The sequence below is a fragment of the Oncorhynchus gorbuscha genome, linkage group LG02 (genome assembly GCF_021184085.1).
Source record: "Oncorhynchus gorbuscha isolate QuinsamMale2020 ecotype Even-year linkage group LG02, OgorEven_v1.0, whole genome shotgun sequence".
Taxonomy (NCBI): Eukaryota; Metazoa; Chordata; class Actinopteri; order Salmoniformes; family Salmonidae; genus Oncorhynchus; species Oncorhynchus gorbuscha.
The window spans coordinates 30,033,106-30,060,888 of NC_060174.1; the positions used below are offsets into that span (position 1 = coordinate 30,033,106).

Below are 27,783 nucleotides of genomic sequence, written 5' to 3' on the forward strand. Positions count from 1 at the left end.
ATGTGCGAACGCCATGATGTGTTGTTGCAGAATGACGATGGTTAGCTTAGCGGAAAAAAACATGGTTAGCAAGCTAGCTGAACGTTAGTGTTCTGCGGCCGTGAAGTTATTGGTTTTGTTTGAGACCAAGTCAGCTACCTCACCACAAAACGTCATACAATATTTTATGAAATTGCATTATTCATGCTGGCGTCAACCACGTTAAAGGTGAGTAGCTAAATCTGTCTGCCAGGTAAAATATCTGGCATATATATCTAAGCTAGCAGGATACTGGCTGGCGTACGCATGTGTTGAAATGTAACGTTAATAGCTAGTCTTTTAACGCTAGGTTAGCTGCGTTTCACAATACGAGATAAACAGTGGTGTGTTGACATTGTCGGCTACTGTGGCTAGACAACTTGCTAGTTAGCAATCTAATAATTGCGAACAAGCTAGGCAATTGAATGTATTTTATCAACATGCTACAATATCTGACTAGCTATACAGCTTAACACTACCAACAGCGTGTTTTTTTAACGAGTGCGTTTAGCTAGCTAACGTTAACCGGCTAGTTGCTTTGTTAGCTAACTAGCTAGCTTTTTGGGGGAGGGGCTGACTTGAACACTACCATTATTAGCCAGCTATCCATTATCATGATGCTAAATAACGATGATGCTAATAGAGTTAGCTAATAAACAACAACAAAATATAGCTAGATAGCCTGTGTTGCTTGACAATATATTAAGGAAATCTCCCAAAACGTTTGAACTAGACAACACATTGTTTGCTAGCCTAATGTTAGTTATACTCACACTTGCCACTTTATTTACATCTGCTTCTTGTTATAGCTAGCTAGCATATCAAAGATTGACGTCGATACAGGTAGTATATAAAATGTAATCACATTGGAAAATGCTCAACTAAGCTGTACGTTACTAGTTGCCCATCAATCAATTTTTTTTTATCGAACAACTTCACCATAGTTATGTTGTTGAAAATAAGACTGGTGTCCCGGTTCATTTGCTAAGTAAAGTTCGGAGTCATATGGTTTATATATATATATACATTACACACACACACACATACATTTATTTTTGGTAACCATGTTAGAGGGGGTTGATCTGCTGTCCAGAGAGGTTTGGTGTCGTTTTCTCATGTCAACGTTATGTTGACACAAGTGGTCCTGTCAGACTTTACAGCCCTAATTTACATCCGCAGACCATGTTCCCAGCCGGAGTCAGAACTAGTGGTTTGGATCTCAGAAAGGCACATCTGGTGTGCACAATGGGAGGGAGCTGTCCATATTTTTCTGGAAGAGAGGCTACCTTAGTGCCACTATCTAACTGGCGTGTATTCATTACGGAAAACGTTGGGCCAGTAACCGAAAGGTTGCTGGATCGAAACCCCGAGCTGACAAGGTAAAAGTCTGTCGTTCTACCCCTGAACAAGGCAGTTAACCCACTATTCCCCGGTAGGCCGCCATTGTAAATATGAATTTGTTCTTAAACTAACTTGTCTAGTTAAATAAAGGTTCAATTTAAGAACCAAATGTTAGCAAACAGAGCAAAACAAGAGTTTCTATGGGACAAATTCAGGTGGAAACCTGACATTGAATTGCATAGAATTCTACATCGGTCAGAAATGAGGTTTTTAGAGGTCGACCTCTACAAGCCAGAATGTTGAATAATGTACACAATATAAAATAAATGCATGCATACTTGTGTTTACATGGTTTCTAATGCAAGCTTATAATGCGTTTTGAAAAGTTGATGTAATTATACTTTCCTGTGGATATATTGTCTCACATTCCTACCGCCAAAGGAACAACTGCACGGACAAGAGGTGAAATATACTCTTATTCAACATTCAGGCTTGTAGAGGTCATGAGAGGAAACTTTCCTGATTCAAATGCTAATTTCTGCCCGATGTAGAATTCAATGCAATTCAAGGTAAGTTTTTCAGGCAAGATCTCTCTTTGTTTAGTTCCTTGTTTCCTTTTAAGAAATGTTTTGCAACAGAATCTGCTGAATGAATACACCACTGGTCCATGCCTCAGGCCGTCGGATGGATATTATACCCCACCTGTCCAGGGTCTGTTATTGATGGGGTGGGGTTTTAAGGCTGCCCCTGACCTATCCTAATGATTGCTGATTTTCCCCCTTGGGGCCAAGCCTTTGTGGCTGAGTTTGCGTGTTTCGGCATTCCTCCAAATTTATAGTAGACTCTGTGCGAGAGTGGAGGTCCTCTCCCTGAAAACGGCAGTGAAAACGGTTAAAATCCATTTGACCAACCCATTCTGAATTTATGTTGCCTTGTAACTCAATACTGAAATTACATTGTAGACACTAGTTACCTTCCAAAACTACATAGAATTGAAGTAGATGGATTTGATTAGGGAAGGGAAAGCATCAAGTTGCTGAAGTATGTGTGCATTAGGCTAGATTTAATTATGTCCTGTTAATACGACAGTGTCTTCCATTTCGTTCCAGGTATTTGAGGAAAATATCTGCAGTGGAACTCTAGGCCAAACACCCACCTTCCTCATCAGCCTTTGGATCTCCTCAGTGTGTAAAAATGTATCCTTTGATAGTCGCCTGGCTGAAGGACTGATCTACACGCTGGACTTCAAAGATGGAGAGGAAACGCAGAAAGAAATGAAAAGATCAGGCCGTGTGCAATGAAGACATCTGTGAACTTTGGGCACGAACTGCTCTGTTGATGGATGATTGCCATATCAGCATTATTTTTGTCTTGTCATATGTTAAACAATTGCCCCTAGCTGCTAGGAAGCCTGCTCTGGGCTTGGAGGGATAAAGACTATTTCTGATGGGTGGTGAACAGAAAAGAACTGCTTGGACCATGACCTTGGTGCGTATATGTTTCTCGCTACTAGTGGCCCTGCTATGTGGCAGGTTGCCTCTAGTGGGGACAGAGGGAGGAGATGGGACCGCATCCACCTCCACTTCATCTCCCAACCCTGATGGGAATCACAGTTCCAACTGCTCAAGTCTCACTGTGAAGCTGGAATTCTCCACCAAAGTAGTTGAACATGGTAAGTGCTGTTGTCTATTTGTATTTCTCAAGATTTTACTAGAACACATTTAAAGCATTGTGAAAGTGTAAACAATAATTGAAAGAGACTGATGGATGCATATTTCCTCTGTCAGCCACAGTATGTTTGAGAGATTTTCAGGTCACACATGATTTGTTTAAGATTATTGCCATTTATGACATGCAAGTCAAGTGTATTTTTTTCTCTTTTATGGTGTTTGTGTTTAATGAATTACCACCCATTGACCACAGACCAACAACACAATGTGAGCCTTTGCAGGATGATCACAGTCAAGCTTTTCTACACTACTCTACCTGGCTGGAGATGCCAGGCTTGGCAGGCAAACAGTGTTGGGGTATTCAATGGCTGTTGTCCCAGAGAGTACACAACCACCCCTTTTCCCCTCCTTCCTCTTAAAGGTCCAGTCAGAGTAGTCTGTCTGGATGCTTGTCTTTTCAGCCCTGCTGTGGACAAGGCTGACAAAACGCCATGCCAGAATATAACGTGATAGTTATTGTTCCCTTAATATTGGCCTGCGGCTGAATGTGTCCTTTGTGCTACAGCACTTTTTACGAATTCCTAGTGACCCAGTGAGAGCCGTGCATTGTAAAATAGGGCGAGAGGTCATCATGACAGAGTGGTGGGGCTAAGGGGTCAAGATTATTTGAAGGACCTTGTGCAGAGTCAATAAGGAATTGTTTTGTGTTTGTCTGCTGTGCCAACACATACAGTACCAGTCAAAAGTGTGGACACACCTACGCATTGCATGGTTTTCTTTATTTTTTTTAACGATTTTCTACATTGTAGAATAATAACGTAGACATCAAAACTATGAATCATGTAGTAACCAAGAAAGTTTATTTTATATTTAAGATTCTTCAAAGTAGCCACACTTTGCCTTGATGACAGCTTTGCACACTCTTGGCATTCCCTGAACCAGCTTCATGAGGTAGTCACCTGGAAAGCATTTCAATGAACAGGTCTGCCGTAACCTGTGAAACCCCGTTCCGCTAGCGGAACCCCTCGACAACAGTCAGTGAAATTGCAGGGTGGCAAATTCTAACAACAGAAATCTCATAAATCAAATTTCTCAAACATAGAATTATTAGGCATCATTTTAAAGATACAATTCTCATTAATCCAGCCATAGTGTCTGATTTCAAAAAGGCTTTACAGCGAAAGCTCCACAAACGATTGTTAGGTCACCACCAAGTAACAGAAAAACACAGCCATTTATCCAGCCAAAGAGAGGAGTCACAAAAAGCAGGAATATAGATAAAAATGAATCACTATCCTTTGATCTTCATCAGATGACACTCATAGGACTTCATGTTACACAATACATGTATGTTTTGTTCGATAAAGTGCATATTTATTAGAGTTTGACCGATTTTAATCGGATTTCAAGTTTTCATAACAATCGGAAATCGGTATTTTTGACGCTTATTATTATTTTCTATACACCTTTTATTTAACTAGGCAAGTCAGTTAAGAACACATTCTTATTTTCAATGACTGCCTAGGAACGGTGGGTTAACTGCCTCGTTCAGGGGCAGAACGACAGATTTTTACCTTGTCAGCTCTGGGATTCAATCTTGCAACTCTACGGTTCAATCTTGCAACTCTACGGTTAACTCATCCAACGCTCTAACCACCTGCCTCTCATTGCACTCCACGAGGAGCCTGCCTGTTACGCGAATGCAGTAGAAGCCAGGGTAAGTTGCTAGCTAGCATTAAACTTCTCTTATAAAAAACAATCAATCATAATCACTACTACACATGGTTGATATTTACATTTAAGTCATTTAGCAGACGCTCTTATCCAGAGCGACTTACAAATTGGGATATTACTAGTTTATCTAGCGTGTCCTGCGTTGCATATAATTGATGAAACGCTGGGGGATGAATTAACAAAAGCGCATTTGCGAAAAAAACACAATCGTTGCACGGCTGTACCTAACCATAAACACCAATGCCTTTCTTAAAATCAATACACAGATGTATATATTTTTAAACCTGCATATTTAGCTAAAAGAAATCTAGGTTAGCTGGCAATATTAACCAGGTGAAATTGTCACTTTTCTTGCATTCATTGCACGCAGAGTCAGGGTATAAGGCTCGTATTTCTGTGTGTTATGTTATAATTAAGTCTATGATTTGATAGAGCAGTCTGACTGAGCGATGGTAGGCAGCTGCAGGCTCGTAAGCATTCATTCAAACAGCAGTTTTGTGCGTTTTGCCAGCAGCTCTTCGCAAGCACAGCACTGTTTATGACTTCAAGCCTATCAGCCTAATGGCTGGTGTAACCGATGTGAAATGGCTAGCGGGGTGCGCGCTATTCCCCTTGCTCTGCAAGGTCCGCGGCTTTTGTGGAGCGATGGGTAACACTGCTTTGAGTGTGGCTGTTGTCGATGTGTTCCTGGTTCGAGCCCAGGTAGGTGCGAGGAGAGGGACGGAAGCTATACTATTACACTGGCAATACTAAAGTACCTATAAGAACATCCAGTAGTCAAAGGTATATGAAATGCAAATGGTATAGAGAGAAATAGTCCTATAAATACTATAATAACTACAACCTAAAACCTCTTACCTTGGAATATTGAAGTCTCATGTTAAAAGGAACCACCAACTTTCATATGTTCTCATGTTCTGAGCAAGGAACTCAAACGTTAGCTTTTTTACATGGCACATATTGCACTTTTACTTCTCCAACACTTTGTTTTTGCATTATTTAAACCAAATTGAACATGTTTCATTATTTATTTGAGGCTAAATAGATTTTTATTTATGTATTATATTGAGTTAAATTAAGTGTTCTTTCAGTATTGTTGTAATTGTCATTATTACAAATACATTTTTAATTTTTAAAATCGGCAGATTAATTGGTATCGGCTATTTTTTGGTCCTCCCAATAATCGGCGTTGGTATCGGCGTTGAAAAATCATAATCGGTCGACCTCTAATATTTATATCCAAAAATCTTATTTTACATTGGCGTGTTATGTTCAGTTGTTCCAAAACATGCAGACACATCAATTTACAGAAATACTCATAATAAACATTGATAATAGATACAACTATTATACATAGAACTTTAGATAAACTTCTTAATGCAACCGCTGTGTCAGATTTCAAAAACTTTACGGAAAAAGCATACCATGCAATAATCTGAGTACGGCACTCAGAGCCCAAACCAGCCAAAATAAATATCCGCCATGTTGTGGAGTTAAAATTAGTCAGAAATAGCATTTATAAATATTCACTTACCATTGATCTTCATCAGAATGCACTCCCAGGAATCCTAGTTCCACAATAAATGTTTGATTTGTTCGATAAAGTTCATCGTTTATGTCCATATACCTCCTTTTGTTAGGGCGTTTGGTAAACAAATCCAAACGCGCGTGCAACTCCAGCGGACAGATCGGACGAAAAGTCCAAAAAGTTATATTACTGGTCGTAGAAACATATCAAACGAAGTATGGAATCAATCTTTAGGATGTTTTTAACATAAATCTTCAATAATGCCCCAACTGGAGAATTCCTTTGTCTGTAGAAAAGCAATGGAACGCGAGGTAACTTTCAGATGACCGCATGTCACGAGCTCGTGGCTGCTGGCAGACCTCTCACTCATTCCCCTCATTCAGCCCCCATTCACAGTAGAAGCCTGAAACAATGTTCTAAATGTGGAATGTATTTCCTCCTTATTAATGCGTTAGAGCTAGTCAGTTGTGGTGGTAAACAGAAGATGGCCCTATTTGCCAAAATACCAAGTCCATATTATGGCAAGAACAGCTCAAATAAGCAAAGAGAAATGACAGTCCATCATTACATTAAGACATGAAGGTCAGTCAATCTGAAAAAATTCAAGAACTTTGAAAGTTTCTTGAAGTGCGGTCACAAAAACCATCGATTGCTATGATGAAACCGGCTCTTATGAGGACTGCCACAGGAAAGGAAGACCCAGAGTTACTGCTGCTGCAGAGGTAAGTTCATTAAGAGTTCCCAGCCTCAGAAATTGCAGCCCAAATAAATGCTTCAGATTTCAAGTAACAGACACATCTCAACATCAACTATTCAGAGGAGACTCTGTGAATCAGATAATTTCTGCAAAGAAACCACCAATAAAGGACACAAATAAGAAGAGATTTGCTTGGGCCAAGAAACACAAGCAATAGACATTGGAATGGTGGAAATCTTTCCTATGGTCTGATGAGTCCAATTTTGAGATTTTTGGTTCCAACCACTGTCTTTGTGAGATGCAGAGAATGTGAGCGGATGGTCTCCGCATGTGTGATTCCCACCGTGAAGCATGGAGGACGAGATGTAGGGGTGCTTTGCTGGTGACACTGTCTGTGATTTTTATTTAGATTTCAAGGAACACTTAACCAGCATGGCTACCACAGCATTCTGTAGTGATACACCATCCCATCTGGTTTGGGCTTAGTGGGACTATCATTTATTTCTCAACAGGACAATGACCCAACACACCATCAGGGTGTATAAGGGCTATTTGATCAAGAAGGAGAGAGATGGAGTGCTGCATCAGATGACCTGGCCTCCCCAATCACCCTACCTCAACCCAATTGAGATGGTTTGGGATGAGTTGGACTGCAGAATGAAGGAAAAGTAATAATAATAATATAATAATAATAATAATAATATATGCCATTTAGCAGACGCTTTTATCCAAAGCGACTTACAGTCATGTGTGCATACATTCTACGTATGGGTGGTCCCAGGGATCGAACCCACTACCCTGGCGTTACAAGCGCCATGCTCTACCAACTGAGCTACAGAAGGACCACGTAGCCACCAAGTAGCCAACAAGGTCTCAGCATATGTGGGAACTCCTTCAAGACTGTTGGAAAAGCATACCAGGTGAAGCAGGTTGTGTGAATGCCAAGAGTGTGCAAAGCTGTCATCAAGGTAAAGGGTGGCTACTTTGAAGAATCTCAAATATAAAATATATTTTGAATTAACACTTTTTTGGTAACTAAACTCAGCAAAAAATAAACTTCCCTTTTTCAGGACATTTCATCCAAATAACTTCACAGATCTTTGTTGTAAAGGGTTTAAACACTGTTTCGCATGCTTGTTCAATGAACCGTAAACAATTAATGAACATGCACCTGTGGAACGGTCGTTAAGACACTTACCGCTTAGACTGTAGGCAATTAAGGTTACAGTTATGAAAAATTAGGAACCCAAAGAGGCCTTTCTACGGACTCTGAAAATCCCCAAAAGAAAGATGCCCAGGCTCCCTGCTCATCTGCGTGAAAGTGCCTTAGGCATGCTGCAAGGAGGCATGCGGACTGCAGATGTGGCTAGGGCAAACAATGTCCGTATTGTGAGACGCCTAAGGGAGACAGGACGGACAGCTGATTGTCCTCGCAGTGGCTGTGGGACAGGTACAGGATGGCAGCAACTGCCCGAGTTACACCAGGAACGCACAACCCCTCCATCAGTGCTCAGACTGTCCGCAATAGGCTGAGAGAGGCTGGACTGAGGGCTTGTGGGCCTGTTGTAAGGCAGATCCTCACCAGACATCACCGGCAACAACGTTGCCTATGGGCACAAACCCACCGGTCGCTGGACCAGACAGGACTGGCAAAATTTGCTATTTACTGACGAGTTGCAGTTTTGTCTCACCAGGGGTGATGGTCCGATTCACGTTTATTGTCGAAGGAATGCGCATTACACTGAGGCCTGTACTTTGGAGTGGGATCGATATGGAGGTGGAGGGGTCCGTTATGGTCTGGGGGCGGCGTCACAGCAGCCTCGGACTGAGCTTGTCATCATTTCAGGAAATCTCAACACTGCGTTACAGGGAACACATCCTCCTCCCTCATGTGGTACTTTTTGTCAACCAAGACTGTTCTTATTTGCTTTTATTTCTCTGATTTTTGTTATTTGCTTCTGCTCAGTGTTTTGTGATAATTCCAAAGAACTTCATGGTCTAGTTAATTGTTATTAAAATTGTTTGTCAGTCAGAATTTACAGGGCTTTGTAGAAAAGTTGTATCTCTATTGCATTGAAGATGGCAGAGGAACTGGTATTACAATGCAGCACTGTTTTCTTGTTATCGGAGAGAGGTGCAGAGTTGAAGGGTCACTGGGAGTTTAAAAACAAAACTAGAGCATTGATGGGCAACAGGCGGCCCGCGGATCAATTTCCAAACCCTCCCCAAAATACAGTTTTTTTGGGGAGGGGACTCAAGTCGGTTACTGTAGAATACACAAGATGAAATTTTGAAATTTGGATGTGCATCAGCAGTTTCTCTCATGTCATTCACTGATGGTCACTTAATTAGCCCGTGTCAGCTAAACATTTTTGGATTGGTCAGTTAGTGTAGCCAGCTATCTAACCTTTTAATAATTATTGTTGAATTACGGATTGGGGTGCCCCCATTGATTTTGTAAAGGTGTCTGCATGCTTCCCAGCCAGAAGAGTTTGTGCATATATTATGACAACATTTTGACGTTTTTGTTCGTTTTTCTGGAGGCACCCTGAAGTTTGGAGCCAAAGTCTACGCCCCTTTGTCAGTGATTGGTTAACAGTAGGGATTCTTCAATAAAGTCTGTCATTCAACGAGAGATGACTTGTTTTTGTAAAATTGTGCCACTAAGATCTCCTCTGCAAAAAACGTCAAAATTAATGACAGATTTCTTGAGTTATCTTAGATGAATTCTGACCATTTTGAGGAAGTGTATGCTGGCTATGGCGTCTCAATTGACAAATGGTAGTATTGCCACTTTTTTTTCTCGTGTTTCAAGCGAAGGTCTTTTGACTCTAGAACCGCCTGGCCTTTCAGCCTATAAGTACCCACTAGAGAACGTACCTGCATATCCATCACATGCATATCAACCTGCAAGGTGTAGCAAATCTAAGCAAATCTAATCTAGCAAATCAATGCTTGATAAATAGTGCATGAACTATTATAAAAGATTAATTACATATTAATCATGTATAATTACACATATACATGTATAAATAACAATAGTTATTTGTTTCAATAGTCAAGGTTTGGTTTTGTATAATTCTACGAAGTCCTAGAAAAACAAGCCTATAGCCTATTTTTATTCCCCTTACAATAAAAACATTACAGTGTAAGTCATTTGATCAACTTTATTTGTGGGTTTGATTTAGTAATTAAAGTCCAGTTACAGCTTCTTTTGACAAAGTAGAAAAAGATATGATCAGCCAGGTGCATAGGTGAAATTATTCTGTATTCCTAAACAAAGGCACCAGTGCATGAACAATTGTAAAGGATGAATTGTATAAATAAATAGCATATTTTAATTATGTTACTAGTTTTTGCTAAGTAGCTAGAGCAATGCTGCTGCACGAGTGGTCATGTGCTGAATTGACAGCACGGATATTATTGGAAAAAGTCAAACTTGGAAATAGAGCTGCACCTCTTGAATTCAGTTATTTGACAAAGGTAGGCGTAAAAAATTGCACAATATACTCTTTCTGAGACCTGTATATAAATCTCAATTTTACCTGCATGTGACTGAAGGAGGATTTGATAAAGTGATGATCCTTTCCCTGCATCTGTAAATTACAAGGTGCGCGTGCCCATCTCTTCATGTACAATTTAAGAACTAATATTGTCACTCAACAGATTGTCAATTTATTCTTCTCTATAGGCTAACTTGTATGTGTGAGATGAGTTTCAGTGTAGTCTCGATGGGCCGGCTGTGTATGTGTGAGATGAGTTTTGGTGTAGTCTCGATGGGCCGGCTGTGTATGTGTGAGATGAGTTTTGGTGTAGTCTCGATGGGCCGGCTGTGTATGTGTGAGATGAGTTTTGGTGTAGTCTCGATGGGCCGGCTGTGTATGTGTGAGATGAGTTTTGGTGTAGTCTCGATGGGCCGGCTGTGTATGTGTGAGATGAGTTTTGGTGTAGTCTCGATGGGCCGGCTGTGTATGTGTGAGATGAGTTTTGGTGTAGTCTCGATGGGCCGGCTGTGTATGTGTGAGATGAGTTTTGGTGTAGTCTCGATGGGCCGGCTGTGTATGTGTGAGATGAGTTTTGGTGTAGTCTCGATGGGCCGGCTGTGTATGTGTGAGATGAGTTTTGGTGTAGTCTCGATGGGCCGGCTGTGTATGTGTGAGATGAGTTTTGGTGTAGTCTCGATGGGCCGGCTGTGTATGTGTGAGATGAGTTTTGGTGTAGTCTCGATGGGCCGGCTGTGTATGTGTGAGATGAGTTTTGGTGTAGTCTCGATGGGCCGGCTGTGTATGTGTGAGATGAGTTTTGGTGTAGTCTCGATGGGCCGGCTGTGTATGTGTGAGATGAGTTTTGGTGTAGTCTCGATGGGCCGGCTGTGTATGTGTGAGATGAGTTTTGGTGTAGTCTCGATGGGCCGGCTGTGTATGTGTGAGATGAGTTTTGGTGTAGTCTCGATGGGCCGGCTGTGCAGGCTGACTGGCATCATTTGTTTCCCGCTCATCAACTTGGATAGAGTCAAGGATATGTTTTGCATTATTCTGAAGGCCTTTTGCAACACAGCATGTTTGTTTTTCCATTACAATACATTCCATTAGTAAGAGTTACAGTAAATAGAACAGTCCTGTAACAGCTTCTTTTTACATAGTAAAACATAAAAAAGAATGCTATCAACCTCTAAAGCGCACAGTCAAATGAACAAGGGCAACGCTGATAGATAGGCATAACACAAACTCATCATTACACTGTCTTTCTAAATTGAGTTAACCTCTTCACCCTCCTTATCATTCAGTTAGGCCCAATTTAAATACAATTTTCAACCATTTGTCAGAGAGGGACACATTAGCGCCTGGCTGGGTACCAACATCCTAAAGCGCATAGTCTTGGCGGGTTAAGTTTGGAGTAGGTGTGAAACAACCGCTAAAGACTCTAAATACTTTTGATTGAAAAAATTCTAACATGAGCAGTGTAAAATATAAACATTTAGGAATAGTCAGGAAAAGAACAGGACAGCTTTTTTGGGGTGGGCTGATTTTAAATGTTATTTTATTTACAAAATCAAATGTCAGTGGCCAATGCTGTTTCTAGTGTAAAGGGAGTATGCGAGCACACTCGTTCGGTTCAGCTAGCTGACTTCGGCTAGGTGCCAGCCAATCTGAAGCATGCTGACGCCTTAAGTCTATCTCACGCCGATATCATATTAATATGGCATAAGTAATGGCAAAATGTGTAGAATTGTAAGAAATTAGTTGTAAAAAAAAATGTCAATCTTCTCGCCGCCCTATGGCAAAAGTTGTACAATTGTGTTAAACTTGTTTTAAAAAGGCAACATTTTCTCTACGGGGGGCCCAAAAGGCTTGGGCAGGCCCTGACTGCATGTGTAGGTACACAGCCCTGTGAGCCACTGGTGAGCAGAGATTTTTGGCCCCCGCCGCCATCAACGTTGCTCATTCTAGAGACAAGAATATTATTGTGACTGCAATGTACAAAAATCTCAGGGATTACCCATGGAGTTATTCCATTTTTTTCCCTTTTTTTTTTAACCTTTATTTTACTAGGCCTAGGAACAGTGGGTTAACTGCCTGTTCAGGGGCAGAACGACAGATTTTGTACCTTGTCAGCTTGGGGATTTGAACTTGCAACCTTTTGGTTACTAGTCCAATGCTCTAACCACTAGACTACCCTGCCGCCCCAGGGTAGCCTAGTTTTACCTTTCTCTCTTTCCCCAAATGGCAATGCCACATAAATCTGTTGACATGGAATCTCCCACAGCTGGAAGCGCAACTGCCATGGAGATACTTAACGATTACCATGTTCTCTCCTCTTTCTACAGAATACATTGTGGCGTTTAATGGCTACTTTACAGCCAAGGCACGCAGCCACTTCATCAGCAGTGCTCTGAAAAGCTCCGAGGCCCTGGACTGGCGGATTGTGCCCCGGAAGAACCCAGCCAGTGACTTCCCTAGTGACTTTGAGGTGGTGCAGATTCGCCAAGCCTCTCACAGCAGCCTGCTCACCCTGGAGGACCACCCTTACATCAAGAGGGTCACGCCCCAGCGCAAGGTGTTCCGCACACTCAATTATACACCCGACTGTGAGTCTCTGGCTTTGCCTCTTTATAGTCAAATATTTACACATGTTTTGCTCAGCCCTGCTTTTCTTGTTTTAACTGATCCACATATTTTATGCTTTTGTCTTCTAGATGGGTTGGGTGTTTAGAAACAAACCCGACTCATGCGCAACTATGGGGCAAAACAGACAGGACTGGCTTAGATTGTAAACTATATTTTGCCTCCGATGTTTATTGAAAACATAAATAAAGTTACGCAATAAGCACTTGTCTCTCAAATACATCATTAGACGTTGGTTAGCCAGCTAGCAAATTTTTGCCTTATTAGCATGTGACATCAGTCAAAACACCTCAAAACAAGACATGGATCAAATGAGCTGAAACGAGCCACTTATTATTCACCACATGGCAGTTTCTTGTTATTGTTGCTAGCTATCAGGCCATTCAGAACCATAACACACGGCCTTCTGCCCTTTGGAAGTGTGCATATCATTTTTGTGACGTTGTCAGCTAACCCGTCTCTGGACCATCCCCATATCCCCCATACGCGTGTGTCATATCGTTTCGCTGCCTTTCAGTCACGTTTGACCACTCCCCCCATTCTCTCCCCCTTGTAGACTCACCATCTTATTGTCCCTCGATTGAAACTGTTTCATGAAACTGTTTGATCTCACACACGTCTGCTCACCAAACTGAACCCCACACACTGACTGCTTTGTCAGAGGTAAATGAGGTGAATATTTTATCCCCGCTACACAATAGCTGTAGTTTGGTCAGTGTGTCTTTGTAGTGCTCCAGGCCGTTTCAGTTCTCTGTTCTTCTGTGTTGTTTGGACGCGTTAGACGTTTAGTAGGGATCATATATCTTGCAACACATACCCCCTGAGTACTAACCAGCAGTAGGGCAGCTCCAGACTGGTGGGGGGCTGGCAGAATGGAGAGCTCTGTTTGTGCCTGCGGGTTGGTAGAAGTCTCTCTCCTAGGATGAAAGAGTGCTATGTCTGGGCACTTTGGAGCCCCCCCTCCACCCCAGAGTATTTTTTATTTAACTAGGCAAGTCGGTTAAGAACACATTTTTATTTAAAACATACGGCCTACACCGGCCAAACCAGGACGACGCTGGGCCAATTGTGCGCCGCCCTATGGGACTCCGAATCACGTCTGGTTGTGATACAGCCTAGTTCAGTTCCCACTCACCACCATAATGACCATGCTGCACTACAAACCAATAGTACCACTCACTGCCACCAATTTAAACATTATCTAATTGATTTGGGGTATTGGAAATGAACTAACTTAAAATTATCTGAATTTTACAGCTTGACTGCCCGGCTTCATTTGAAGGTGGTAATAAATATGATTGGCCATCACTATTGGAGTGACTGTAGGAGAATCGCGGAGTTTAATGTACACTGATCAAAAATATAAATGCAACATGTAAGGTGTTGGTTTCATGAGCTGAATTAAAAGATCCCAGACATTTTACATACGCACAAAAAACTTTCTCTTATTTTGTGCACAAATTTGCATCCCTGCTAGTGAGCATTTTTCCTCTGCTATAAGACAATCCATCCACCTGACAGGTGTCATATAAAGAAGCTTATTCAACAGTGCGATTGTTACACAGGTACATCTTGTCCTGGGACAATAAAAGGCCACTAAATTGTGCTGTGTTGTCACATAACACTGCCACAGATGTCTCAAGTTTTGAGGGAGTGTACAATTGGCATGCTGACTGCAGGAATGTCCACCAGAGCTGTTGCCAGAGAATTGAATGTTAAATTATCTACCATAAGCCACCTCCAATGTTGTTTTAGTGAATTTGGCTGTACGTCCAACTGGGCTCACAGCTGCAGACCACGTGTAACCACGCCAGGACAGGACCTCCACATCAGGTCTGAGACCATCCACCCAGACAGCTGATTAAAATATGGGTTTGCACAACTGAAGAACGTTGTGAACAGAGTGCCCCATGGTGGGGTTATGGTATGGGCAGGCATAAGCTACAGACAAGGAACACCATTGCATTTTATCAATGGCAATTTGAATGCACAGAGATACCATGATGAGATCCTGAGTCCCATTGTCGTGCCATTCATCCGCCGCCATCACTTCATGTTTCGGCATAATAACGCACAGCCCAATGTTGCAAGGATCTATACACAATTCCTGGAAGCTGAAAAATTCCCAGTTCTTCCATGGCCTGCATACTCACCAGACATGTCACCCATTGTGCATGTTAGGGGATGCTCCGCCAATATCCACCAACTTCGCACAGTCATTGAAGTGGGGCAACATTCCACAGGCCACAATCAACAGCCTGATCAACTCTGAGGCAAATGGTGGTCACACCAGATACTGACTAGTTTTCTGGTCCACACCCCTAGATTTTTTTTTTAAGGTGTCTGTGACCAACTGATGCTTATCTGTATTCCCAGACATGTGAAATACATAGATTAGGCCCTAATTTATTTATTTCAATTGACTGAAATCCTTATGAATTGTTGCATGTTGTTAATTTTTTTCAGTGTAATTAGACTTCATAGAGGAGCCATCAGCAGCTCTGTCAGTGTCACTGAGCAGTTGCCAGTGAGAAGAGGACTAACTGTTACTGCCGTATGGCCATTTCACATGATTAGATCAGCGGTGCTTGTTAATTGCCCACCACCATCACCCCACCACCATCACCCCTCTCTTGACTCTGATTATTGTAGTGGTCTGGTCGCTGTTGAGTGAGCTATCTGCTTTTGAACCCAATCATGTTCAACAACCTCATGTATTCTGCATGATAAACTCAGTACAGTAGCTAATCATCATCCAGATTCAGTCAGAAATCACGGTTTGGCGTATTCTGTAGATCTTTGATTTGAAATGAAAACAGCAGATTGCTTCACTGCATACAGGATCAAGATATTCCACATCACATTGGGAGCTATCCATCTCTCTCAATATTGTGCACACACCAATGTATAACTGAATGTTTGTTTTGCGCTCCTGGGCTTTTCATTGATTGTGTTTTTTAAAGATCTTGTTCTTGATGTATTCCTCTCTTGTCATCCCTTCTTTTCAGTGCCGGATCCTGGGGCAACCTGCAACAACGACACCCGCTGGACCCAGAAGTGGCAGTCGTGGCAGTCGTCCCGTCCGCTGCGCCGGACCAGCCTGTCGCTGGCCTTCGGCTTCTGGCACGCCACGGGCCGCCACTCCAGCCGGAGGCTTCTGAGGGCCATCCCCCGACACGTGGCCCAGATATTGCAGGCAGATGTCCTCTGGCAGATGGGATACACCGGTGAGGACAGACACTGTGTGTTTATCTGGTTGTCTATTAGTGTATAAACACTTGTAGGCTGCAGGTAGCCTAGTGGTTAGAGCGAAAGGTTGCTGGATCGAATCCCCGAGCTGACAAGGTAAAAATCTGTTGTTCTGCCTCTGAGCAAGGCTTTTTTTTTTTTTTTTTTCCCACCTTTATTTAACCAGGTAGGCTAGTTGAGAACAAGTTCTCATTTGCAACTGCGACCTGGCCAAGATAAAGCATAGCAGTGTGAACAGACAACACAGAGTTACACATGGAGTAAACAATTAACAAGTCAATAACACAGTAGAAAAAAAGGGGAGTCTATATACAATGTGTGCAAAAGGCATGAGGAGGTAGGGGAATAATTACAATATTGCAGATTAACACTGGAGTGATAAATGATCATGTACAGGTAGAGATATTGGTGTGCAAAAGAGCAGAAAAGTAAATAAATAAAAACTGTGGGGATGAGGTAGGTGAAAATGGGTGGGCTATTTACCAATAGATTATGTACAGCTGCAGCGATCGGTTAGCTGCTCAGATAGCTGAAGTTGGTGAGGGAGATAAAAGTCTCCAACTTCAGAGATTTTTGCAATTCGTTCCAGTCACAGGCAGCAGAGTACTGGAACGAAAGACGGCCGAATGAGGTGTTGGCTTTAGGGATGATCAGTGAGATACACCTGCTGGAGCGCGTGCTACGGATGGGTGTTGCCATCGTGACCAGTGAACTGAGATAAGGCGTAGCTTTACCTAGCATGGCCTTGTAGATGACCTGGAGCCAGTGGGTCTGGCGACGAATATGTAGCGAGGGCCAGCCGACTAGAGCATACAAGTCGCAGTGGTGGGTAGTATAAGGTGCTTTAGTGACAAAACGGATGGCACTGTGATAAACTGCATCCAGTTTGCTGAGTAGAGTGTTTTGAGCGATTTTGTAGATGACATCGCCGAAGTCGAGGATCGGTAGGATAGTCAGTTTTACTAGGGTAAGCTTGGCAGCGTGAGTGAAGGAGGCTTTGTTGCGGAATAGAAAGCCGACTCTTGATTTGATTTTCGATTGGAGATGTTTGATATGGGTCTGGAAGGAGGTTGCCCACTGTTCCCTGGGCGCCAAAGACGTGGATGTCGATTTATGGCAGCCTCCCGCACTTCTCTGATTCAGAAGGGTTGGGTTAAGTGCAGAAGACACGTTTCAGTTGTGTGTTTCTGGGTTTACACTAACATGTCTACTGTAGCCTGCATGTTTCTAAATATCTATATTCTTTGTGTGTAGGTTCTGGGGTGAAGGTGGCCGTTTTTGACACAGGACTCAGTGAGAAACATCCACATTTTAAGAATGTGAAGGAGAGAACCAACTGGACCAATGAAAAGACACTTGATGATGGTAAGATAATGCTCTGGTCAAGATTTCTGGTAGTGCTTAGTGATGGGATTTGCTTTTGAGGAGGAGTGGATGTCTATTTGTGCTACATTACACTACATTTGGTATCTTTTTCTCTCTGCAGGGCTGGGTCATGGTACCTTTGTAGCAGGGGTCATTGCCAGCATGAGAGAGTGTCAGGGCTTTGCCCCAGACTCTGAGCTTCACATCTTCAGAGTATTCACCAACAATCAGGTGTCATACACCTCTTGGTTCTTGGATGCCTTTAACTATGCCATTCTGAAGAAGATTGATGTCTTAAACCTCAGCATCGGCGGTCCAGACTTCATGGACCACCCCTTTGTTGATAAGGTGATTAAAAGAAGATGCCCGAAGCTGTCTGACGCCGTTAACGTGTTTCCCACTCTGAATTGATCAAAATGTGTGTTTGTGTGTGCCAGGTTTGGGAGCTGACTGCTAACAGGGTTATCATGGTCTCTGCCATTGGGAACGATGGGCCACTTTATGGGTATGTTCTGACCTTGGGAGGAGAGGTGACGGCCTAGAGGACGTAGTATTGATTGGTGCAAGATACTGATTAGTTTGAAGAGCTATTATGAACCAAATATATGTAATCAAAGAGTTTTTACTGATGATACTTTATCCCTGTGTATCCTAGCACCCTCAACAACCCAGCGGATCAGATGGATGTGATTGGGGTCGGTGGGATTGATTTTGAGGACAACATTGCCAGGTTCTCCTCCCGGGGGATGACCACTTGGGTACGTCTCCCTCAACCCACAGCATAACCCTGAGTACCTTCTCACATGTCTTATCTCAGTGTATTCTTACCTTTCCCAGTCAGTGTAAACTGAACTCTGTTCCCCAGCCTTCCTGTTATCAGTCCCAGACTAGACATCTAACCCTGTGATCTGCAGCCCCCGTCTTTGCCATAGAAAAACACTGAGCTGGAGGAGTTCAATGTGCTCTGTGCTCAGACCTTGAAGCATGTGGCACTTCATAGTCTGCATTTTGTGGGATATATACTGTAAATGAGGAATGCAAACATTGTAGGATTTGTCCCATGTTCTCCTCTGTCACTCTTTCTCCTATACTGCCTCTCTCCCACTCTTTATTCAACATGATTCTGTCTTGTGTTTTAGGAGCTGCCTGGGGGGTATGGCAGAGTGAAGCCTGACATCGTGACCTATGGCTCTGGGGTGAGGGGCTCAGGGATGAAGGAGGGCTGTCGCTCTCTCTCAGGGACTAGTGTAGCGTCACCTGTGGTGGCAGGAGCTGTGACCCTACTGGTGAGGTAAGTCATTTCAACGACTACCCTTACAGCTGCATCAGCGTTGTTAAAAATATATATATTCCATCAGTCACCTAAGCCATATGGCTTTTGAAATGGAAGGAGCAAAGGACACAGTTCCCAGGATGGCTGTGGAGGTGCAATGTTTACATAACCAGCGAATGTGTAACTTTGAGAAAACGGTGTTGTTGCTTGCTCTAACTCCACCACCCTTCCTGGCTGTCTACACCTCCCTTTTCCCCTGGCCTCGCCCTATCATATGGTCTTATCTCACCTCCTACACAAGCACGCACACGCACTCACTGGAGATAACACTGTTGTTCCAGATGTTTTTCATGGTCTTAATCTCAGCCATCTTTGTGAGAGAGTTTCTGCTTTTTATCTGGGAGCAGAATAACATCACCCCATAAATTGCACACCTGATACGGTCTGCCTCAGGTATGGAACTCTCAAAGTAATTTGCTGTCTTAAGGATTGGCTGTTGCAGGCCATACTGAAGCCATTATTACTTTAAGTGAAATGCTGAGACCTGGCCAAAGGGTGAACATTCTTCTGTAGTCTGCCAGCAGTTTACTGTCATGTTATGTTGAACAATAATTACCATTAAGATGTACATATCTCAATGGGTCTTCATACATTTTCTGTGTTCAAACATCAGCTAGCTTCAGCCCAGTAGCATTAAAGCATCCAATTGATAAGGTGGTCTAGTTCTGCAGTTTCTGAAATAGACCTTACTCAGCAGCATTTCTCTAAGAGACCATGAAAACCTAATTTGCAGTGTTAGTGACAGACTAAGAGTCCGGAAGGGCTGATAAATTGCAACAGTCTTCAGGTTCGATATGCAGTTACAGTTTAACGGCCAGACTGTACTGTCTGTGTATAAGTGGTCTGATGCTGTTGTGTTTCCCGTGGACTCTGGGATAAATGAAGCGTCAATAGATATCCTTCACTTCAAAACAACAAGGACACAGACATTTAACAGAATCAATCTACTTTCCCTCCAGGAAAGGAGCTGACACACTTTCACTTTCTCTCTACACTTTTTATGTAGGTCTCTCTTAAGATCCAGACAGAGTTTAATCCAGACTTCTCACGTCTCTTACAAATTGGTTTATTACACCTATCTCCATCTCTCTCTAAAACATCATCATCCCTCTCTTTCTCATAGCAAGCTGTTGAGTCAGATGGCCGCTCTTGCTTCATATGCCCTATCTTCATTGAAACATAATGTAAAGCTAATGTAATAGTTGTTAACCCAGCTGTGTCCCTCCTACAGCACGGTGTTGAACAGAGAGCTGGTGAACCCAGCCAGTATGAAGCAGGCTCTGATCGCCTCAGCACGGAGGCTCCCTGGAGTCAACATGTTTGAACAGGGCCACGGAAAACTAGACCTCATCAGAGCCTACCAGATCCTCAACAGCTACAAACCCCAGGCCAGGTATTACACACACTCTTTACGCTCATCATCATAACACGCACACTCTGCACGCTCGTCATCATAACACGCACACTCTGCACGCTCGTCATCATAACACGCACACTCTGCACGCTCATCATCATAACACGCACACTCTGCACGCTCGTCATCATAGCACGCACACTCTTTACGCTCATCATCATAACACGCACACTCTGCACGCTCGTCATCATAACACGCACACTCTGCACGCTCGTCACCATAACACGCACACTCTGCACGCTCGTCATCATAACACGCACACTCTGCACGCCGACATCATAACACGCACACTCTGCACGCTCGTCATCATAACACGCACACTCTGCACGCTCGTCATCATAACACGCACACTCTGCACGCTCGTCATCATAACACGCACACTCTGCACGCTCGTCATCATAACACGCACACTCTGCACGCTCGTCATCATAACACGCACACTCTGCACGCTCGTCATCATAACACGCACACTCTGCACGCTCGTCATCATAACACGCACACTCTGCACGCTCGACATCATAACACGCACACTCTGCACGCTCGTCACCATAACACGCACACTCTGCACGCTCGTCACCATAACACGCACACTCTGCACGCTCGTCACCATAACACGCACACTCTGCACGCTCGTCATCATAACACGCACACTCTGCACGCTCGACATCATTACACGCACACTCTGCACGCTCGTCATCATAACACGCACACTCTGCACGCTCGTCACCATAACACGCACACTCTGCACGCTCGACATCATAACACGCACACTCTGCACGCTCGTCATCATAACACGCACACTCTGCACGCTCGACATCATAACACGCACACTCTGCACGCTCGACATCATAACACGCACACTCTGCACGCTCGACATCATAACACGCACACTCTGCACGCTCGTCATCATAACACGCACACTCTGCACGCTCGTCATCATAACACGCACACTCTGCACGCTCGTCATCATAACACGCACACTCTGCACGCTCGTCATCATAACACGCACACTCTGCACGTTCGTCATCATAACACGCACACTCTGCACGCTCGTCATCATTACACGCACACTCTGCACGCTCGTCATCATAACACGCACGCTCGTCATCATAGCACGCACACTCTGCACGCTCGTCATCATAGCACGCACACTCTGCACGCTCGTCATCATAGCACGCACACTCTGCACGCTCGTCACCATAACACGCACACTCTGCACGCTCGTCATCATAACACGCACACTCTGCACGCTCGTCATCATAACACGCACACTCTGCACGCTCGACATCATAACACGCGCACTCTGCACGCTCGACATCATAACACGCACTCTGCACGCTCGACATCATAACACGCACACTCTGCACGCTCGACATCATAACACGCACACTCTGCACGCTCGACATCATAACACGCACATCTGCACGCCGTCATCATAACACGCACACTCTGCACGCTCGTCATCATAACACGCACACTCTGCACGCTCGTCATCATAACACGCACACTCTGCACGCTCGTCATCATAACACGCACACTCTGCACGCTCGTCATCATAACACGCACACTCTGCACGCTCGACATCATAACACGCACACTCTGCACGCTCGACATCATAACACGCACACTCTGCACGCTCGTCATCATAACACTCACACTCTGCACGCTCGTCATCATAACACGCACACTCTGCACGCTCGTCATCATAACACGCACACTCTGCACGCTCGTCATCATAACACGCACACTCTGCACGCTCGTCATCATAACACGCACACTCTGCACGCTCGTCATCATTACACGCACACTCTGCACGCTCGTCATCATTACACGCACACTCTGCACGCTCGTCATCATAACACGCACACTCTGCACGCTCGTCATCATAACACGCACACTCTGCACGCTCGTCATCATAACACGCACACTCTGCACGTTCGTCATCATAACACGCACACTCTGCACGCTCGTCATCATTACACGCACACTCTGCACGCACGTCATCATTACACGCACACTCTGCACGCTCGTCATCATAACACGCACGCTCGTCATCATAGCACGCACACTCTGCACGCTCGTCATCATAGCACGCACACTCTGCACGCTCGTCATCATAGCACGCACACTCTGCACGCTCGTCATCATAGCACGCACACTCGTCATCATAGCACGCACACTCTGCACGCTCGTCATCATAACACGCACGCTCGTCATCATAGCACGCACACTCTGCACGCTCGTCATCATAACACGCACACTCTGCACGCTTGTCATCATAACACGCACACTCGTCATCATAACACACACACTCTGCACGCTCATCATCATAACACACACTCAATTTACATAGTATTCACTTTACAGTCAATTCACATCTAATGTTAAATGTTCACTCTTTTTTACTTTGAAAGGTTCTAGCAATGTCCAATAATCAGAACTCTAACCTGATCTCATGTTGATTTGATCCTGTTCTGTTTTTAGTCTCAGTCCCAGCTACATCGACCTGACTGAGTGCCCCTACATGTGGCCCTACTGCTCCCAGCCCATCTACTACGGTGGCATGCCCACCATTGTCAACGTCACCATCCTCAATGGCATGGGCGTGACTGGCAGGATTTTGGACAAGGTACTTTTATATAGAAGGCTTTGTGTCTCATGTCAAAACATGAATATACATTTATCTGACATGCTGTTTCTTTCTTGTGCCCTCCAGCCCATCTGGCAGCCTTACCTACCGCAGAATGGTGACCACATTGATGTGGCAGTCTCCTATTCGCCAGTCCTCTGGCCCTGGGCTGGATACCTGGCCGTCTCCATCTCTGTCGCCAAGAAAGCTGCATCATGGGAAGGGATTGCCCAGGGTCATGTGATGGTAACCGTGGCCTCGCCTGCTGGGAATAATGTGAGTAACAACAAGGATCTGTTTCACATAGTTACCTTCTCACCTTTCACTGTTTTTATGGGATTTCTGTAATATCACACTGACATCCTCTTATGTAGATTTGTAACCAGAGAGCATCATACAGTTTAAAAAAAAGCTATATTTGGATACTACTGTTAGAGTTAGCATGTGTCCTGGGTCAAAGGTCAATGTTCTGACCCTCATTATTTTCTAATTCCTCAGTCTGAGGTGGGTGGGGAGATGACCTCTACAGTTAAACTGCCAGTCAAGGTGAAAATAGTCCCCACTCCTCCTCGTAGTAAGAGGGTTCTGTGGGACCAGTACCACAACCTGCGCTATCCGCCTGGCTACTTCCCTCGTGATAACTTGCGCATGAAAAATGACCCGTTGGACTGGTGAGTTCTTCGGACAACTATTTACCTCAGTATCATTTTAGTTTTAAGAAAGAAGATTTGGCTATTTCAGGTGTACTGGCTGTTTGGGGTAAGTTGCCGTCTGTAGTGCAACTCTTAAAACGTGCCATAAGAGCAATTGGTGTCTTGATGCTGGTTTTGTCTGAATCATTTGTAGGAATGGAGATCACATTCACACCAACTTTAGGGACATGTACCAGCACCTGAGGAGTATGGGTTATTTTGTGGAGGTCCTGGGTGCACCCATCACCTGCTTTGATGCTAGTCAATATGGTGAGAGTATTTTTGCTCTTTGTCAGTTGATTCTAATCTAAAAACAAGTTAAAGTGGGATATGGGAGAGCAGCACATGAATAAATGGCTTCTCTGTCATTGCTTACAGCAATAATTCTAGTGCCTCTGCATGCATAGCTTATTGTTTTTCTCTGTCTGGTCTCGGCTGACATCTCCTGTGTGTTTAGGGACATTCATGATGGTGGACAGTGAAGAGGAGTACTTTCCAGAGGAGATAACCAAGCTGCGGCGAGACATTGATAAGGGACTGTCTCTCATTGTCTTCAGTGACTGGTACAACACCTCTGTCATGAGGAAAGTCAAGTTCTATGATGAAAACACCAGGTAGGTATTTCAACCCCACTGTGTAGCTCCTATTATATTCCCCTCCTGATCTAAATTCTTCATTCAAACATCAATGGACCGATGGGGCATCATGCCTTGTGATTATAGGGGGAGGCGGCAGGCTTGAGATTAGAGAAGTGGACCAGCAATCTGAGGGTTGCCGGTTCAAATCTCACTGGGGTTCGGCCACCCACTGTCGATGTTTCCTTGTGCAAGGAACTTACCCCCTAAACTTCTCAGTGCGTGCTGCCCTCTGCTCCTCCCTCTGCAACGTAATGTGCGTTAGTGATGCGTGGGTTGACTCATAACCTGCAGTCCCTGTAGTTATAGTATTTCAACCACATAAAATATTCCCCTCAGGCAATGGTGGATGCCAGACACAGGGGGCGCCAATGTGCCAGCTCTGAATGACCTGATCTCTGTATGGGGGATGGCCTTCAGTGATGGGCTCTATGAGGGAGACTTCACCATGGCAGACCACGACAGTAAGAACACCCTCTGACACTCTTACCCTCATTCACTTGCTGTGTCACTCATTTTGAAATACATTGTGTAAATCTAGAAATTAATCAGATTAGATGGATTACTTCATGATATGTTATTTAGTGTAATGTTTAAACTCTTCTCTCTCAGTGTATTATGCATCAGGGTGCAGTATTGCAAAGTTTCCAGAGGATGGGATTGTGATTGCCAAGACCCTAAAGGATCAAGGTATATAACACACACTCACTGCCACAATACACCTGGCAGCTGTTACCATGAGGATGTTGCTGATTATTCCCCCACCCCTCCCCTCTCAGGTTTGGAGGTCTTGAAGCAGGAGACTGCGGTTGTGGAGGGTGTTCCCATACTGGGAATGTACCAAACACCATCTGAAGGGGGAGGTCGGATAGCCCTTTATGGAGACTCAAACTGTATAGATGACAGTCACAGGCAGAAAGGTAGAGAATCCACCTGCTGTTTCCCTTTTTATCTATAAAACTGTTTCTGAAATAACGGTTCAAACTCCTCTTCTGTGATCAGTTTGTGTCTGATTTTGACCATTGATGTGTGTTCCCCCCATAGACTGCTTCTGGCTGCTGGATGCTCTTCTGCAGTATACCTCCTACAGCATGACTCCTCCCAGCCTCATCCACTCCAACAGCAGGGTGACTCCTCCCACTGGCACCGACCGTCCCTTGCCAGAGAGACTGGAGGGTAAGGCTAACACTAGACCTTCAGTCATTGTAAATAAGAATTTGTTCTTAACTGACTTGCCTAATTAATTAAAAATTAAAACTAAATTGCTATGATGGCTAATACAGTACATTTATTCCTCTCTTCCACAGGTAATCACCTATATCGCTACTCGAAGGTATTAGAAGCTCACTTGGGAGACCCAAAGCCCCGCCCACTCCCTGCCTGCCCTCACCTGTCATGGTCCAAGCCACAGCCACTCAATGAGACTGCACCCAGGTGTGTGCCAAATCACCTGTCAAAGTCCCTAACTCCTGTAGTGTTAATTTCCTTCTCCCGACTTTCCTCTCATTCTCTATCAAACAGATGGAGAGATTATGTTGAATAATGCCACTCTTTCTTAACTGGTAATCTCCTCAATAATGTTTAACCATGTATTTGTACTCTCCCTGGTTCTATTTGTTATCAGTAACCTATGGAAGCACCAGAAGCTGCTATCTATTGACATGGACAAAGTGGTGCTGCCTAACGTCAGAAACTATAGACCCCAGGTCCGGCCTTTGTCCCCTGGGGAGAGTGGAGCCTGGGATATCCCTGGAGGTAAGAATATATACCAATCAGAATGATCACTGACTCCAAATCACCTTACTGACCCAGTTTGGGGAAAGGGGAAGTGCAGTTAAAAAGGTGATTTTTCTTGTTTTTATACTTTTTCTTTTCACACTGAGGTCGAAGTAATACTTAGAAATTGTGAAAATGATTATGCCCTTTTTGTGTAAGAGCTGTTTGAAGAAGATGCATGGAATTTCAGCCTGCTCAGGTGGGATGGATCATGACATCACAATGTGATCTGATTATTCTGACCAATGACCAGTAGTCTTTTATTTGCATATGTATCCTTTTACTTTGGAGGGGTAGGCAGTCTACCAGTGGTTCCCAACCTTTTTTGGTTACAGTACCTCCAACGGAATTTTGCGCTGCCCGGAGTACTCCTGAAGTACCCAATCATGTGCATTTTACCAGTAGACCTATAGTCTCATGAGTCTTCTCAAGTACCTCCTGTGGATAGGCCAAGTACCCCCAGGGGTCCTAGTACCTCTGGTTGGGAACAGCTCAGACAATCCTATCCACCAATCAGGTCTGTGTATGTAAATGTATTTAATTGTAAAAATTAGGCTCAGAAAAATAACACATTCATTTGCAGTTATTTTCATGAAATAAACTGTGATTTATTAGACATAGTGATGATTTTTCTTTTTTTATCAAATGAAAAACTGCACAGGGGCTAAAATATGCACACAAACAGTTTGCATATTTTTTCAGTCTTGTCATTGTTAATCATTTTTGACAATCATCATGTACCGCGTGATGCCTCTGTGTGACTGACACTGTTTTCTCCCCAGGTATAATGCCAGGCCGCTACAACCAGGAAGTGGGCCAGACCATCCCCATGTTTGCCTTCCTGGGAGCCATGGTTGTGTTGTCCTTCTTTGTGGTGCAGCTCACCAAATCCAAGAACAAGCCCAAACGTCGGAAACCAAGAGTCAAACGTCCAACGTACCTCCAGCAGCAACAGCAGCAACAACTGGCACCAACAGGCAAAAACCCTACAGTGTGAGACTGCCTTCCCAACCACCACAGACTATTGGGCCACAGCACACAAGGCCCAGAACTCTGGAAGACTAGCGTCCACTGAGGTGTTGACTGCATGTGTGCTTCTGCCTTTGAGTTGGGGCTGGTAGATGGCTGAGTTAATGAGCAGTGTTTGTCTGACTTTGAAATGTGCAGCCAAACAAGGATGTTTCCCACAGGACCTCACCTCTTTCGCCTCTACTTTTCACAAGAGCTTTTCATTCCACTGACCAAATGGAGTTTGAATGAAACGTGTCTGTCCACTTTTTGTATTTATTGAATCTGTGCGTCATCCCCTGATTGGTTTCATCTTCCTCAAGGTCTTTTAAAGTCAGATTAGATGAACTGGATTGAAAACAAATTCTGATGTTTTGAAATACTTATTTGGAACTTGCTTTTTTCTCTTTCTGTTCAGGTGATTATGGGTTGCTTAATTTGTTAATTCTTTGTTTTTATATTTTATATAATGAGCCCTGGTGAGGCATTCTGTTAAAGTCCAACTGTCATTGAAGTAGCTTTGGCAAACTTTTTCAAATATATCATCAATTAAAAAGCGTTAGCCTTGG

The 27,783-nt window shown here is 43.8% G+C and overlaps 1 protein-coding gene across 1 annotated transcript; it reads left to right on the forward strand.

Moving 5' to 3' along the window:
• Window positions 1-27,783, forward strand: mbtps1 (membrane-bound transcription factor peptidase, site 1). The gene is made up of 22 exons (XM_046307217.1): window positions 1-207; window positions 2,469-3,031; window positions 12,816-13,076; window positions 16,122-16,340; window positions 17,617-17,727; window positions 17,849-18,075; window positions 18,165-18,232; window positions 18,383-18,485; window positions 18,867-19,018; window positions 20,292-20,453; window positions 22,959-23,103; window positions 23,191-23,379; window positions 23,602-23,774; window positions 23,950-24,065; window positions 24,253-24,409; window positions 24,770-24,894; window positions 25,043-25,120; window positions 25,210-25,350; window positions 25,475-25,606; window positions 25,738-25,864; window positions 26,055-26,185; window positions 26,989-27,783. Exons 2-22 carry the CDS (start codon window positions 2,806-2,808, stop codon window positions 27,201-27,203), a joined length of 3,258 nt encoding a protein of 1,085 aa, XP_046163173.1. The 5' UTR covers window positions 1-207; window positions 2,469-2,805; the 3' UTR covers window positions 27,204-27,783.